This window comes from Zootoca vivipara, chromosome Z2, assembly GCF_965207765.1.
Source record: "Zootoca vivipara chromosome Z2, rZooViv2.hap1.1, whole genome shotgun sequence".
Lineage (NCBI taxonomy): Eukaryota > Metazoa > Chordata > Lepidosauria > Squamata > Lacertidae > Zootoca > Zootoca vivipara.
In genome coordinates, this window is record NC_142585.1 from 47893768 (window position 1) to 47907620 (window position 13853).

Genomic DNA, 13853 nt, shown 5'->3' on the forward strand with positions numbered 1-13853 from the left:
CTAGATCATGCACCACTCTGGCGAGACAGTCTGCAGGCAGGTAGGGTCTCAGCCTGTGTACCAGATGGAGCTGGTAGACAGCCGCCCTGGACACAGAATTAACCTGCGCCTCCATGGACAGCTGTGAGTCCAAAATGACTCCCAGGCTGCGTACCTGGTCCTTCAAGGGCAGTTACCACATTCAGGACCAGGGAGTCCTCCATAGTAAACCTGGCTGCAACAGCACTCTCCCCAATATTCAATTTCTAGCAACTGGTATTCAAAGAAATACTGCCACCAGCAGTGGAGGAAGAATATAGCTATACTGATTAAAACTATTGATAGCCTCTGGAGTAGTGTTGTTTAATGGTTAGAGTTTTGGACTAGGACTTGAGAGCCCAGGGTTCAAATCCCTACTCGGGCACAAAGCTCACTGTGTGACTTTGGGCCAGTCATACTCTCGGCCAAGCCTTCCTCACAGGGTTGTTGAGAGGATAAAATGTGGAGCGGGAGAAGCGTGCGCACCATCTTGGCCTCCTTGGAGGATAGGTTGGTTACAAATGCAATTAATGAACATGTCAGGGTTGGGTTTTGGGCTGCAGTCTAGGCCGAGCCAGGATTCAGGAAGAAATTGGCAGCCAGCACCAAAGAAGAACCAAAAAGTATAGTAAAGGGGCATGGTCCACGGTTAAACTGGGAAGCAGGCCACTGTAAAGCCATAGTAAGACTGAACTGAACAGTCAAGGATGCAGGAATACTCTCTTGTACTGCAAGCAAAACCCAGCTGGAATAAGAAGTCCTTCCTGTCTAACACAATCCGTTGGCCAGTGTGCGTGGCCAGCCAGGCAAGGGTCTGAAGATACTTCCATGGAATGCTACTACCTGTAGTTCAAAGCTTCACCACACAGTACCGCTACACACATATCCAGCAGCCCCTGACACAAAAAGACAACTGATCACATTAAGCTTATTGTGTGCACTGGCAATTTATTAAGAAACTTACAGATTTGAGTCTCTTTTCAGCTGCGATGGCAGTAATCTCAGTCCCAACTGTAGAGTTGGAAGGTGACTCTGAGGGGCATCTAGTCCAACCCCCTGCAATGCAGGAAACTCAACTGAAGCATCCAGGACAGAGGGCCATCCCAACTCTGCTCAAAAACCTCTAAGGAAGGAGAGTCCACCACCTCCTGAGGGTAGACCGTTCCACTGCCAAATGGCTCTTGCCATCATAAAGTTCCTTCTAATGTTAAGTTGGAATCTCCTTTCTTGTAACTTGAACCCAGTGGCTTGGATTCTAGCCTCCACAGCAGGAGAAAACAAGCTTGTTCCATCTTCCATGTAGCAGCCCTTGAGATATTTGAAGATGGTTATCACATCTTCTCTCAGTCACCTCTTTTCCAGGCTAAATGCACTCAACTCCTTCAACCGTTCCTCATATGGCAGGCATTCCCAAAGTCTGATATGGGGGCCTAATCCGGCCCCCTGGCTGGTTTTATCTGGCCCCTGTGGCAGTTTATTTACTGGGGCTAAATCCCCCCAAAAAGCTCAAGAAGTTCAATCCTAAAAAAAAGCTCAATAATTTTGGGGTAAAATCCTAAAAAAAGCTCAACAACTTCAATCCTTAAAATAGCTCAGCAAATTTAGTCAGCCCTCATGCATGTTCACTTCATCAAATCTGGGCAACCATGTGACATATGGCTTGGCTTCCAGACCCTTGACCATCTTGGTCACCCTCCTCTGCACCTGCTCCAGCTTGTCAACATCATTCTTAAACTGTGCTTCTAAGATACAGGTAGGTAGCCGTGTTGGTCTGAGTCGAAGCAAAATAAAAAAATTCCTTCAGTAGCACCTTAAAGACCAACTAAGTTTTTATTTTGGTATGAGCTTTTGTGTGCATGCACACTTCTTCAGATACACTTGAAACAGAAGTCAGACCCTTATGTATATACAGAGGGTGGTGGGGGTGGGTGGGAATGGGTGATGGGCTGATGGGAGTGGTAAACCTGTAGATGGCTGTTAACGACTGTTGATGACTGCAATTGGTCCTGCGGGGTAAAAGCAAGGGCCCACCTGGGATGAACAAAGACATTGGATTCTTATCTCATTATGCATGATCAAGCTGTCTTTAGTGCCTCAGCCCTTGCCAACTGGACTTGGCCTTGTGCCTCTTTCCTTGGTGGAGACAAAGTCATGGGCAGCATTCTTCATTCCTTTCATGAGACTGGAAGCACCCAAAGCTGGTTTGTAGAGAGATCAACCACCACGGTAGGCCATGAGTGGGCAAACAATAGATGGTTGGATGATTTGCAATTATCTGGAGTCCCAGCTGTATTAACCGCAGCAACAAGGCCCATTGATGCAGAGCTAGAGGTCCAATGGGAATAAATACCTGGATCCTGATGCCACCCTGGTTTAAACCCCTCTTTGTCCAGAATTCACCCTGTAGCCTTAGCTCAAGGGGTGGAGAATCTTAGACAAATGAGCCAAATGTGATACCACTGCCCCCACCCCCGCTCCCTAGGCTGCACCTCACCAGCCCTATCTGAAACCACCTTTCATGTTTTTACCTGACTAAAATGTGTCCTGGAACTGTGTTAACTAATGTCTCTTGCTTGCCTGGGTGGAGACACCTATGGCTTCAGTGTGGCTGGAATGCAGAGTATCTTGCAGCGGTCACATCCATCCATCCGCCCACATGCCTGTGGCTTCGCCTGCCATTGGAACAGGTTGCCCAATGCCCATGACAAAGAGGCCTGCAAAAGGTTCTCCACCGCTGCTTTAAATTCACTCAGCCTCAGTTCTACCTGTGACAGAAATGGGGGGACCTGCCTAGTCCACTGGTCAACTGTTACCTTTCAGCACGCAGGGGCCTTTTGAAGCCCCTTTCAGAACACTATTTTGCTCTGTGCTTTGAACGGGGCTTCTGAAGACCCTTGCAGATGACAAAACAACCAGTCTTTAGAGGCCCCTCTCAAAGCACTATCTTGCACTGTGCTGGGAAAGGGGCTTTGCCAGCACCACAGATCAGCTGAAACATGCTCTTAGTATGCCCCACCCTTACTGTACCGTCTGTCCTCAGGGGTCAGGCAGATGGGCCTAATCAGGCCTGCAGGCGGCAAATACCCCAGCCCTGGTCTATCACACGGGAATATGGCAAGAATCCGCCTTGCTGGGCTGCTGTGCATTTATGTACATTTAGCATTTCAGGCCTCTTCTCCGCTGGAGTTTTCAAGGTTTCAAATTTCCTTCCTTCCAGTGTTTTCACTGCTGTTTAAATGGCTGAAGAGGCTTTGTGTTTTTAAACACTGTCTTACCATTTTAAATTATCTTGTTGGAGGGGCAGGAAAAATGCAGAACATGCTGCCGACTGAATTAATAAAACTTTTTGGTTGGCCAAACCGTGGCTGCTCAGCTCATCCAAGGCAAGCTATGGTTTAACTTCTGAGACCCTACATCTACTTCATCTGCTGCTTCTTCAATGCCTGCCAGTGACCTTTTCCCCAGCAGAAATTTACGCCTGAATTGCCGGAGGTGGCAGGATACCGATTTCGTGGCGAAGGGAGTCCACGGTTTGCTCCCAGCGCTCCTCGTAATAGAAATTTAGGATACAGCTGACACTGCTTCCACTCCGAACAGCCCATGGGATAAGCTCAGTGGTCAGAACACGCAGCTTCCTGGATGGATGGAGATGGAAATCCAAAGGTTATTTATTGGTTTGTTTTGATTCCATTCCCAAGTCGCCTTCCCACAAAATATCTTGAGGCTCTTTTGCAAAAAAATAATAATTACCCATCATAAAAAGCCAACTACAAACAATTCCATATGTGGTGGTGGGGAGAGAGATTCAATTCAGAAACAGCCTGGGGCAAAGGTCTCTCCACAGAAAGGCTCTGTTGAAAAAGTAAAGTCCTTGATAGGCACCAGATGACACCTGCCTGAGAGATAGGTGGGGAGGGTGCTCTCTGAAGGTTAGGTGCTGCCACGCTAAAGACCTGATTCCTATATGATACAGAATAGACTTCCTGATAAGGTGGCATCTGCAGGAGGACCTCTTTGGCTTGCTGTGACAGGTGAACTGAGGATCTGAGGAATGATGCCTCTTAATACCTCCTGTTGGGGAACAACGGTGGGAGAGAACAATGCCCCACATCCCTAGGGGGATTCCCATTAGTGCTCCTGGTTGGCCACTGTGGGATTATGGGATGCTGGATAAGACAGGCCCAGTAGGGCTCCTCTTACATTAAAAATTGCTTAGGTAGAACTTTCTCTGTCAGTTCAAAGTAGACTCAGGTTCCTTCTTTAATTGACTTTTCCCCGAACTAGGAAGTCCCCCTGTAATTTTCACTGCTCTTTTTTGAACATCCAAACATAAAGGAGTTGATTGATCTGAGGTGAATGTTTGAAGGACGGTCCAAAGCTCTCTGGCCTGACAGCCACACAATTTTTGGATTCCGAACAATTGGAATCCAGTTGGATTCCGAACAATTTTTTTTGGGAGGCCCCATTGGTGAAAGCGCACCTTGTTTTGATTTACAAACGGACCTCCAGAACGGATTATGGTTGTAAACCAAGGTACCACTGTGTCTGTTTAGCAAGCTAACAATGGACAAAATGTTTGCATGGAAGTTGCATTTAAAGGCTTCTCAACATACCAGGCGTTAAGGCGGAGTGGGCCAAACGCTGCTCCCAGAATGCACATGGGCAGGCCAGTCTGGACTGCCTCAAACCACTTTACCACGACTTCCCCTGAGAAAAAGCACGGGGAGATAAAAGGAAAGGAAATCTTTGTCACAACCTAACCGTAAAGCTTTTAGCCCAATTGGACAGCCCCAAACAGATGCTCTAAAACCAGATACACAGGCTGCTGTTCTGTCTGTTCTTTGCTGTTTCTAAAACTTACAGAAGACTGATTGACACATCTTCAAGGCCTTGCTTAAGAATTGGAAGCTTTGAAAGTATGGAAGTAAACAGAAGCCTTTAACTAAAATAACTGACAGTATGGTTGCAGATTCATGCCTTCCCCCCCCCCCCAACTCTGTGCTGCTGAACTCATCTGGGGTGGCAAGGGGCAGTGGTAGTCAACATGGCGGAAAGAGAGAAGCAAAAGTGCGTGGGGGATCAGGTGTTCCAGCATCCAGAGATTTTTAAATAACCACTAGGGTGCCATCGGGGCCTTGAAGGAGTTCAAAGCCCTTCTGTAATTTCAGTCAGGCTTCTACCGATACAGTAAAGCAGATAAAAGGGCAAATCTCCGAATGACTCATGGCCTCCCTCCTATAAACCCAGAACATCTGTGTTTAATGGCTCAGGGTTGATTGCACAATGCCCCCATCCTCCATGCCCCACATTTCCTAGCCCTGCTTCAGTTCTCCTCTCCCTCTGGCTCATGACTCATGACGTGGTTGGATCCTGAAAGTAGGTGAAAGGCAACTGCCACCCAGCCTGTGAACACATTAATGCACAACCTGTGCCTGCTCTCCGCTTCTTAAACGGTGCCAGAAGGTTGTGGTAGATATTGCTTCACACATGTACCATTTAGGCAGCAATCCTAGAGCCACTTAACCGGGGAACGAGCCCCACGGGAGTAATTTCTGAGCACACAGATTTGTGCTGTTATTGCCAAGATACAAGCAGTAATGCTTCTTGCGGATATGACACCCAATATTGTAAACTCTTCCAACTGAGAAGAACACACAATGTAAGATAAACTAAAGCAGGCAGAGGTTATGTTGTGACCAAACCAACGACCAGAACTGCGTAGGAATTACATCTGACCACGAAGCCATTTGTGAAACTGGAGGAAGTGATTTAACACCTTGCTTATTAGCATAAATAGCAAAGGGGCTCCTCTCTCCTGCCTATTGCTCTCTGTCACTTTCTCCACAGATGCTGATCTCCAGATTCTACTTCACCAACTTTGTAGAGTAAAATGAATGTGCTCCATCCAATGCCAAGCAGCTTCAATACATGCAGCTCCAAGTAAGAAAATGCTTAGATCCATGTGAATAACTGACCCATATTGGGGCAAAAAAATTCTTAATTACACATATACAGTTCTCAACCAGCTCCGTTTTCGAACATTTCGGTTCCCGAATGCCGAAAACCTGGAAGTAAATGCTCCGTTGTTTTTTTAACGTTCCTCAGAACTCAAACGTCCAACGCAGCTTCTGCTTGAGTGCAAGAAGCTCTTGAAACCAATCGGAAGCCGCACCTCGGTTGTCGAACATTTTGGAAGTTGAACGGTCTTCCGGAACAGGTCACGTTCGACAACTGAGGTTTGACTGTACACTGATGAGGGTCTGAACAAGCAGTTACTGATGAGGAACGAGATATTGAGGTAGTAGCAGGTAACTTGATGAAGGCACTGACCCAGTTTTCTGCTGCAGCTGTGAAAAAGGTGTTTTCCACGATAGGGATCATTAGGAAAGGAACTGAAAAGTAATGCACTTATGCAAATCTATGGTGCAGCTGCATTTGAAATACAGTGTCCAGTTCTGATCACCTCACCTCAAAAAAGAACCCTGTGGAATTGGAAGAGGTTCAGAAAAGGACAACCAAAACAATCAAGGGAATGGAGCGGCTCCCCTATGAAGAAAGCTTGCAGTGTTTGGGGCTTTTCAGTTTAGAGAAAAGGCGAGTAAAAGTGACAGAACTATGCATTAGGCATGGAGAAAGTGTGGAGGCAGAATACCTCTCCCCCCCCCCCCCAATAACACCAGTCATGTACACCCAATGGAGCCAAATGTAGGCAAGATTGTTGGAAAGCTTTGCAGGAATGGTTTTAACCGCTTTTGGAACATGTATCTTATCTTATTTTCATCTTTTTGTGCACTGTTTTGATGACCCCAGGTTGTGAAACAGTTTCCAAATTTGTAAAATAAAGGAAAATAAAAGTGATGTAGTAGACAGGGTGACCAGATTCAACTCAGCCATAAGAAGCCTTGTCTCACCGAGCATATTGGTGGGCATGCCAAGAAGGGTGTGCATCAGATCGTGGACCTCTCTATACCGCTGGACCACGTAGGCCAATTCTTCATCATCTACAAACTTGGGAGGCATCCTGGTGTCTGGAGAGATGCTCTGCCAACCAGAAAAAAGAGGAAAAAGTAGGCTCATGTGCAGATGCTACTAGGGAGAGGTCGGAGCTCAGTGGCAGCACTTTGCATGCAGAAGGTCCCAGGTTTGACCCTTGGTCTCTCTGGTTAACAAGGAGCAGGTTGCAGCAGAGTGATGGGGAAAGACCCTGGAAAAATGCTGCCAGTCATATCTCTGATGGATTATTAATTATTAACCATTGATCTTTTAATATACAGTATGATCTTTGACGTTCTCCCTTTAGAAGTGTTTCTAGATATGTGTACACATGTCTGCTGACAAATTCATATTATTCTAGGACAGGGGTCGGCAACTTAAGGCCCATGGGCCACAAGTGGCCCACGGGCGTCATTTAACCGGCCCACAAGCCGCCCCCGAACCGAGCCGCCCGCTCGGCGAGTCCCTGCATGCTGCGCTAAACCAGCATGGCGCAGGGACTTGTTTTGCGGCGCTGGAAATTGTGTCTGCACAGAGGTAGATGCCGGAAATGGTGGGCGCACGCACTTGCAATCCAGCCCATGGAGGGATCTCTGCTGGAGTGAACCGGCCCAGGCAAAGTAAACCTTGCCAACCTAGGACATTGGCACCCACTGACTCAGAGACTGAAGACATTGAGGACATTTAATGCAACATCACAGGATCAAAAGAGTGTGTTTTTGGGTGGAGGCAGAGGAGATTTCTTGTCTATATTTTCTATGCTTGGTTTTATTTGTAACGATGATATATTATTATATTATAATTATTATATTTACACATGCACACACATATATAAAACCATAAAGATTACTTTTCTGAAAACAGAAGAACACTAAACCAGGCACGCCAGGCACTCCTGTCTTGAACACTAAACCACTTGACATCAAATTTGGCCTGCGAGGCTGACCCAGGGAAGGACCATGGAGCCAAAAAGGATCCTAACCCCTGCTCTACTAGAAACCCAGCCTTAAGCACGACTATACTCACATTATCGTCCAAAAACCGGACATACTCTCGGCCAAAGGTCCCGTCTGGAAGCCCCCGAAGTCCACAGATATCTAACGTGGAGAGGCGTATCCGAGGCCGTTCTCTGCAAAGGAAGGCAAATTGGACCATGGCTGGCTTAGCCTGTGAAATCCAGAGGGTTAGCTGGCCTTTGGGGTCCTTTCCAACTCTACAGCCCTATAGTTCTGTTAAGGCACTGAAGCATGTAATGAGGGCAAATTGCCATACCTTTCTGTCAGGAATCTGTGGCCCGCCAGATGCTGCTGGAATCCCTCTTCCCAAGAGCCCCAGCCAGCATGTGAAAAGGTCAGGGACGATGGGAGTTGCAGTCCACTGGTATCTGAAGGACCACAGGATCTCCCATCCCATCTTCAAGTAGTTTAGAAATACTGAGCTTGAGCACAATCCATCTGCATCTGAATCCCACCGACATTGATGGCAAGAGCCGAGAGTGCAATCCTTCAGGGCTTAGCATTTAAAGTTATGTTTTATTGTTACTTTCTGTATTGGATCAAATTATTATAAGATGTGTGTTCTTTGCTGTATATTTTATCGCTGTAAACCACCTTTTGTATAGCAATATAGCAAGGGGGTATACAAATTGAAAGTGAAGTGCAAGTGAAATGGCTGGATCCATTGCACAAGTACAAAAAGCCCCATGAAACTGACTCCCAAGTTAGGTGCATTTGCCATGTGAAATGGAGTAAAAGTAGCCATTAAAACAAAATAAAAATCCAAAATCCATTTCATGGCAATACTTTTGTTAACCTAGATGTCGCAAGCCAGTGTGCAGTTACTGTTAGTATATAAAGCCCTTAACAACTTGGCACCAGTTTACCTATGAGTTCTCCTTACACCACATGGGCCCACTCAACTCCTAGATTGGCATAACTGGCACTACTACAGGTGCCACATAATACCCACTCCACATTTGTAAGAATTCAAATGCTCTGTTTATCCATCCATTTATCAATCTATCATCAATCAGTAGATATTAGAAAGACACTTGATCATTTAGTGTGGTAGCACCTACACTTTGGAACTCCCTGCCTATTGATATCAAGCAGGTATCTTCACTAAACTCTTTTTGGTGCCTGCTAACCTATCTGGAGGCTTACAAAGTCGAGGTAATTTTAATCTGTTTTAGTATTTTAACTTTTGCTTGGTTGTGATTTTTTTTCTAGATTTTATTGTTTCATCTTTTGTAAACAGCTTTGATTTTTTTTTACAATCAAGTGGCATATAAATTCTATGAAAATAAATAAATAAATTCCAACCACCACCCCCCAACAGTTGTATAGCAATTCTGTAGCAACTGAGCACAGTGCTCAATAGGCTATCTCTTTTTAAAAGCATAAACACTACAAATGAGGAGTGTATTTTAGGATTGTAGACTTAAAATCCCCAATTATAAATGTGTGTTTAATGTATGCTGAAGGCAAATTGCTAATCCTCAAATGTGAACTCAAATATGAATAGATGTCCCCAAAGAGTACCAATCCCTGTAACTTAGGGGTGGAGAGCCTGTGGACCTCCAATTATTTGCTGGAGTCCAATTCCCATCACCCCTAACCATTAGTTATGCTGGCTGGAGCTGATGGGAATTGCAGTTCCGCAAGAACTGGAGAGTTGCATGCCCACGAACCCTGCTGTGACAGAATCTCTTCCCAGCTGCAGACTAAAACCAAACCAAAACACACACACACACACACACACACACACACACACATTCACATACTGTAGGATCCGAAATCCCTCTGGGTCATTCCTCATCCTCTCCCTGAGGTTTTTCAGAGCTAGGTACCCTGTTGTCTCCCCGAGGACGGCCACCATATCTGTAAATGGAACCAAACAAGAGAGGAAGACAGTGAGTTAGCAGGAACAGAGCTCAGGACAAGTCACAAAACTCACCGGAATGAAAACTGGCAGAGCAAATGAATGTAAAGCAATGACATTCATCAACACAACAGCTTTCAAAGAGCCACCACTTTTAAAATGAGGTTCAGTGAGCATGTGTGCAATAATAGCACCCATGAAGCCCTTCCTGGCCAGCCAACAGGAGAGGAATAGTGGCAAATCTGTGTATGCGATGGAGTCCTGGCTGTTATTCCTCATGGACTGCCAAGGGCAGGTATTTCACTGAGAACCTGGCAGAGCAGTCTTTGCCAGCCAGGTTCTCTCCATATGTTTTGGACTGGAACTCCCATTAGGCCCAGCCAGCATGGCCAAGGGAGTTGTCGTCCAAAATAACTGCATGGGGGATCAGGTTGCCAGGTTGGTATAGAGTTTGACTGTGAGAAAGAGCTATGTTTGATAGGGATGAGATAAAAGAGGAATTTTTTTATCTCCAGCAAGTGCTGGAGAAAATTTCTGGTACTGCTAGGGAGGCATTTGCAGATTCCATGCCCATCAAAGCTCTTACATGGCTTTCGGGCAAGATGTTGATTCCTCTGTCCCCAAGTTGCTTAATCCATTAGGTTTCCCAGGAGCTGACAGCTCACCAAAGCCTCTTGAGTAAGCTTAGCAGTCAAGGATTAAGAGGAGGTCCTCTTGTGGACCAGGAACTAGTTAAGTTGCAGCAAGCAAAGGATAGGAATAAATAGACAGCTCTTCAAATTAAAGACATAGAATGTGGAGTCTCCTAAATATCAGTATTGGGACCTTTGCTTTTAAACTTGATCATAAATGTTCTGCAGTTAGGGGTGAGCAGTGAGGTGGCCAAGTTTGCTCATGATACTAAATTGTTCAGGTTTGTTAAAACAGGAAGAGATTGTAAAGAGCTCCAAAAGGCCCTCTCCAAACTGTGTGAATGAGCAGTAAAATGGCAAATGTAATTCAATGCAAACAAGGGTAAAGTGATGCATGTTGGGGCAAAAAAAACCCTTAATTTCACACAGACGCTCATGCGGTCTGAACTGGCAGTGACTGACCAGGAATGAGACCTTGAGGTTGTCATGGCCAACTCAGTGAAGATGTTGTCCCAGTGTAAGCAGCTGTGAAAAATGCAAAGTTCTATGCTAGAGATCATTATGAAAGCAACTGAAAATAAAACTGTAAATATCATAATGTCCTTAAAGAAATCTATGGTGTGACCACATCTGGAATACTGTCAGCTCAGGGGGTGGGATTCTACAGTTTTGTAGAAGTACAAAAACCCCACAACAACTCAAAAACCGTTCAACGAGGACTGAATGCTAAGTTGGCATGGAATGTGGGCTGCCAGAGGGAGTGGGGGGGGAAACCCAGAAAACTCATTCTATTGAGGGGGACTGGAATGGAGTATCCTGGGGGAAAGTATGACTGTCTTGCATCCAGAACAGGAGCACTCAACACTGTTTTGTTATCGGGGGCCCTTCTCCATCCATGTATACCCGTCAGCTGAGGATAGCACTTCCTGTTTTCCCCAGAAAGTACACAAGATACGTGTACTTCACTTGCTAGCAAAACTAAATGCACACCTTGCACAAAATGGCAGGCCCCAGCTCACCATGCCGGTAGGGATTGTAGAGAGCCATGAACGCTGAACCAACTGCCAGCAGGCCTTTCTGCAGAGGACTGGTGGGGATGTGTCCTGGATACAATGGGTAATACTTTTCTTCTCCTGTGGGGCTGTCAGTGGCTGGTGGCTGGTCAGTATGGCAGAGGAGACGTCCTGTACCTGAGGAAAAACAGCCCAGTCAAAGGACAGGGAGGAAAAAGGATGAGCAAGGTGAACAGCTGACCTTCCTTTGTTCTATTTACTGATGCTAGTGGCAAGAAGCTAGGGTGACCCCTCAAGTATCACCAGAAAATGAGGATAAAAGCAAGCACAGATTGTTAGAAGAGCTTGTAGCTTGGGTGAATTAGATTGAATTGCAGTTTCTGGAGTTAAAAGGCTTTATTCATGCAGGAACTACATATATACTGAGATGAAAAAGAGAAAACAGCAGACATTTATCTCAACACATTGGGAGAGAGAGAGAAAATAGGCTCTGCTCTCTAGGGATGGAGTTAACCTAGACAGAGAGGCTATTAGCAAGGAGTGGCTAGATCACTGGAAAAATAGTAATATTGAATTTATTCTGTGTTTGCCAAATTTTTGGGATTTCTGTCATTTTTTTGAATTTTACTGAGATGCTCTGTATTTTGGTATATTGGTATACTGATGTTTAGAATACTTGCTGCAAGACTCTTTGGGCGCAGTTCATTGTGGAAAAGTGGCACAAAAGTTAGCGCAATCAATCAATCAACCTCACAACATCATCCCCAATGTACATCTAAAAGGAAACAACAGCATCTTCAACTCCCACATAAGAAGAGCCTGCTGGATCAGGCCAATGGCCCGTGTAGGCCAACATCCTGGCCTCACAGTGGCAAACCAAATACCTCAGTGAGAAACCCACTATCAGGACTCAAACACAAGAGCTCTCTGCCCTCCTGTGATTCCCAGCCACTGGTATTCGGAAGAATTCCTGTCTCCAACTGCGTAACTAGAGCATAGCCATGATGGCTGGTAGCTATCTATAGCCTTATCCTCCTCCATGAATTAATTCAGTCCTCTTAAAGCCATCAAAGTTGGCCATTGCCACCTCCTGTGAGAGCAAATTCCACAGTTCAACTACGTGCCATGTAAAGAAGCCTTTCCTTTTACTGGTCCTCAATCTTCCATTTCGTTTCATTGGATGCCCACCAGTTCTGGAGTTACAAGAGGAGAAAAGTTTTCCTCTCTCCACTTTCCCTACACCTAAAGCAGTCTCATAAACTTCTGTCATATCGCATCTCACTCGCCTTTTCTCAGAACTGAAAAGCCCCAAATGCTGCAGCCTTTTCCTCCTGGGGGGGGAGTCGTTCCATCCCTCCCTTGACCTTTCCTAACTCCATAGCAGGATGTAATCTTAGAAAACAGGGACAGCTATGTATGAACTGAGCTGGGGTTGAGTGGGAAAGGGAAGAGGCCCAGGACAACAATACCTCAAAGTCCGTCTTTCCCCATATAAACTGACCCAGACCCTCTCTAATCATCATGTGAAGCCCTTCATGTACTCTCCTCCACGAGAGATCCGTAGAATGGTAACATGAGAATGAACCTTTTCGTTTGTGGAATGCTCTCCCCAGAGATTCACCTGGTGCCTTTGTTACATAGGTTTAGGAGTGAGGTGAAAATATTCTGCTGTAACCATATATTTGGCCAATTAAACCACCTATGGCCTTCTTAAAACTCTTTGTAGAAGGGGTTGTTGTCACTGTTTGTTGCTGTGGTATGCATTTTTGTTTTTACATTGTAAACCGCCCTGGGATCCTCGGATGAAGGGCGGTATATAAATCTAATTAATAATAATAGAGGGATAAACTGCAAATGCACTTGCCTCTGATCATGCAGAGATCAACGGCTCTTCTCAGGTCCCCTGCAAGGGGCAGGAAACTCCGGCTCCTCCTGGGTAGCAGCAGCAGCGGCGGCAGAGCCATAGCTAGTTTTGCTTTATTCCCTTTTTGAACAAAAACCAAGGCAAGAATCCCAAAACGAAACACGCATGCGGAGCATTCAGTTACCTCCTGCGGCCAGCAGGAGCAACCCGAATATTGCTCAGCGCAACCACCCAACCCCTTCCCGCCTTACTCCCTGGTCTTCTGCGCTGCGCCTACTCGCCCTTGATTCCTCCGGAACTCTCCTTATCCTCGCAGCAGCTCTTGTTTCCGGGAGGGCTGCATTTCGTGAGGGACTCACGGGGGCGGCGCCCACCGCGAGCGACGTGCGGAGGTTTCTGCGTATCCCCTTCCTAGTTTCGCAGCGGCGCTTGTTTCCGGGCCGGGCTGCCTTT

The 13853-nt window shown here is 46.0% G+C and overlaps 1 protein-coding gene across 2 annotated transcripts; it reads right to left on the reverse strand.

Moving 5' to 3' along the window:
* Positions 1-946: 946 nt before the first annotated feature.
* On the reverse strand, positions 947-13717 carry COQ4 (coenzyme Q4). 2 transcript variants are annotated; one of them, XM_035133369.3, is made up of 7 exons: positions 13401-13717; positions 11543-11713; positions 9794-9890; positions 8038-8140; positions 6930-7059; positions 4632-4725; positions 947-3653 (listed from the first exon to the last, which is right to left on the reverse strand). In XM_035133369.3, the coding sequence occupies exons 1-7, from the start codon at positions 13498-13500 to the stop codon at positions 3491-3493; spliced, it is 858 nt and encodes a 285-aa protein (XP_034989260.1). In that variant the 5' UTR covers positions 13501-13717; the 3' UTR covers positions 947-3490. The 2 variants fall into 2 exon arrangements, with proteins under 2 accessions (XP_034989260.1, XP_034989262.1); XM_035133371.3 differs by lacking the exon at positions 947-3653 and adding an exon at positions 3745-3869.
* Positions 13718-13853: the final 136 nt, after the last annotated feature.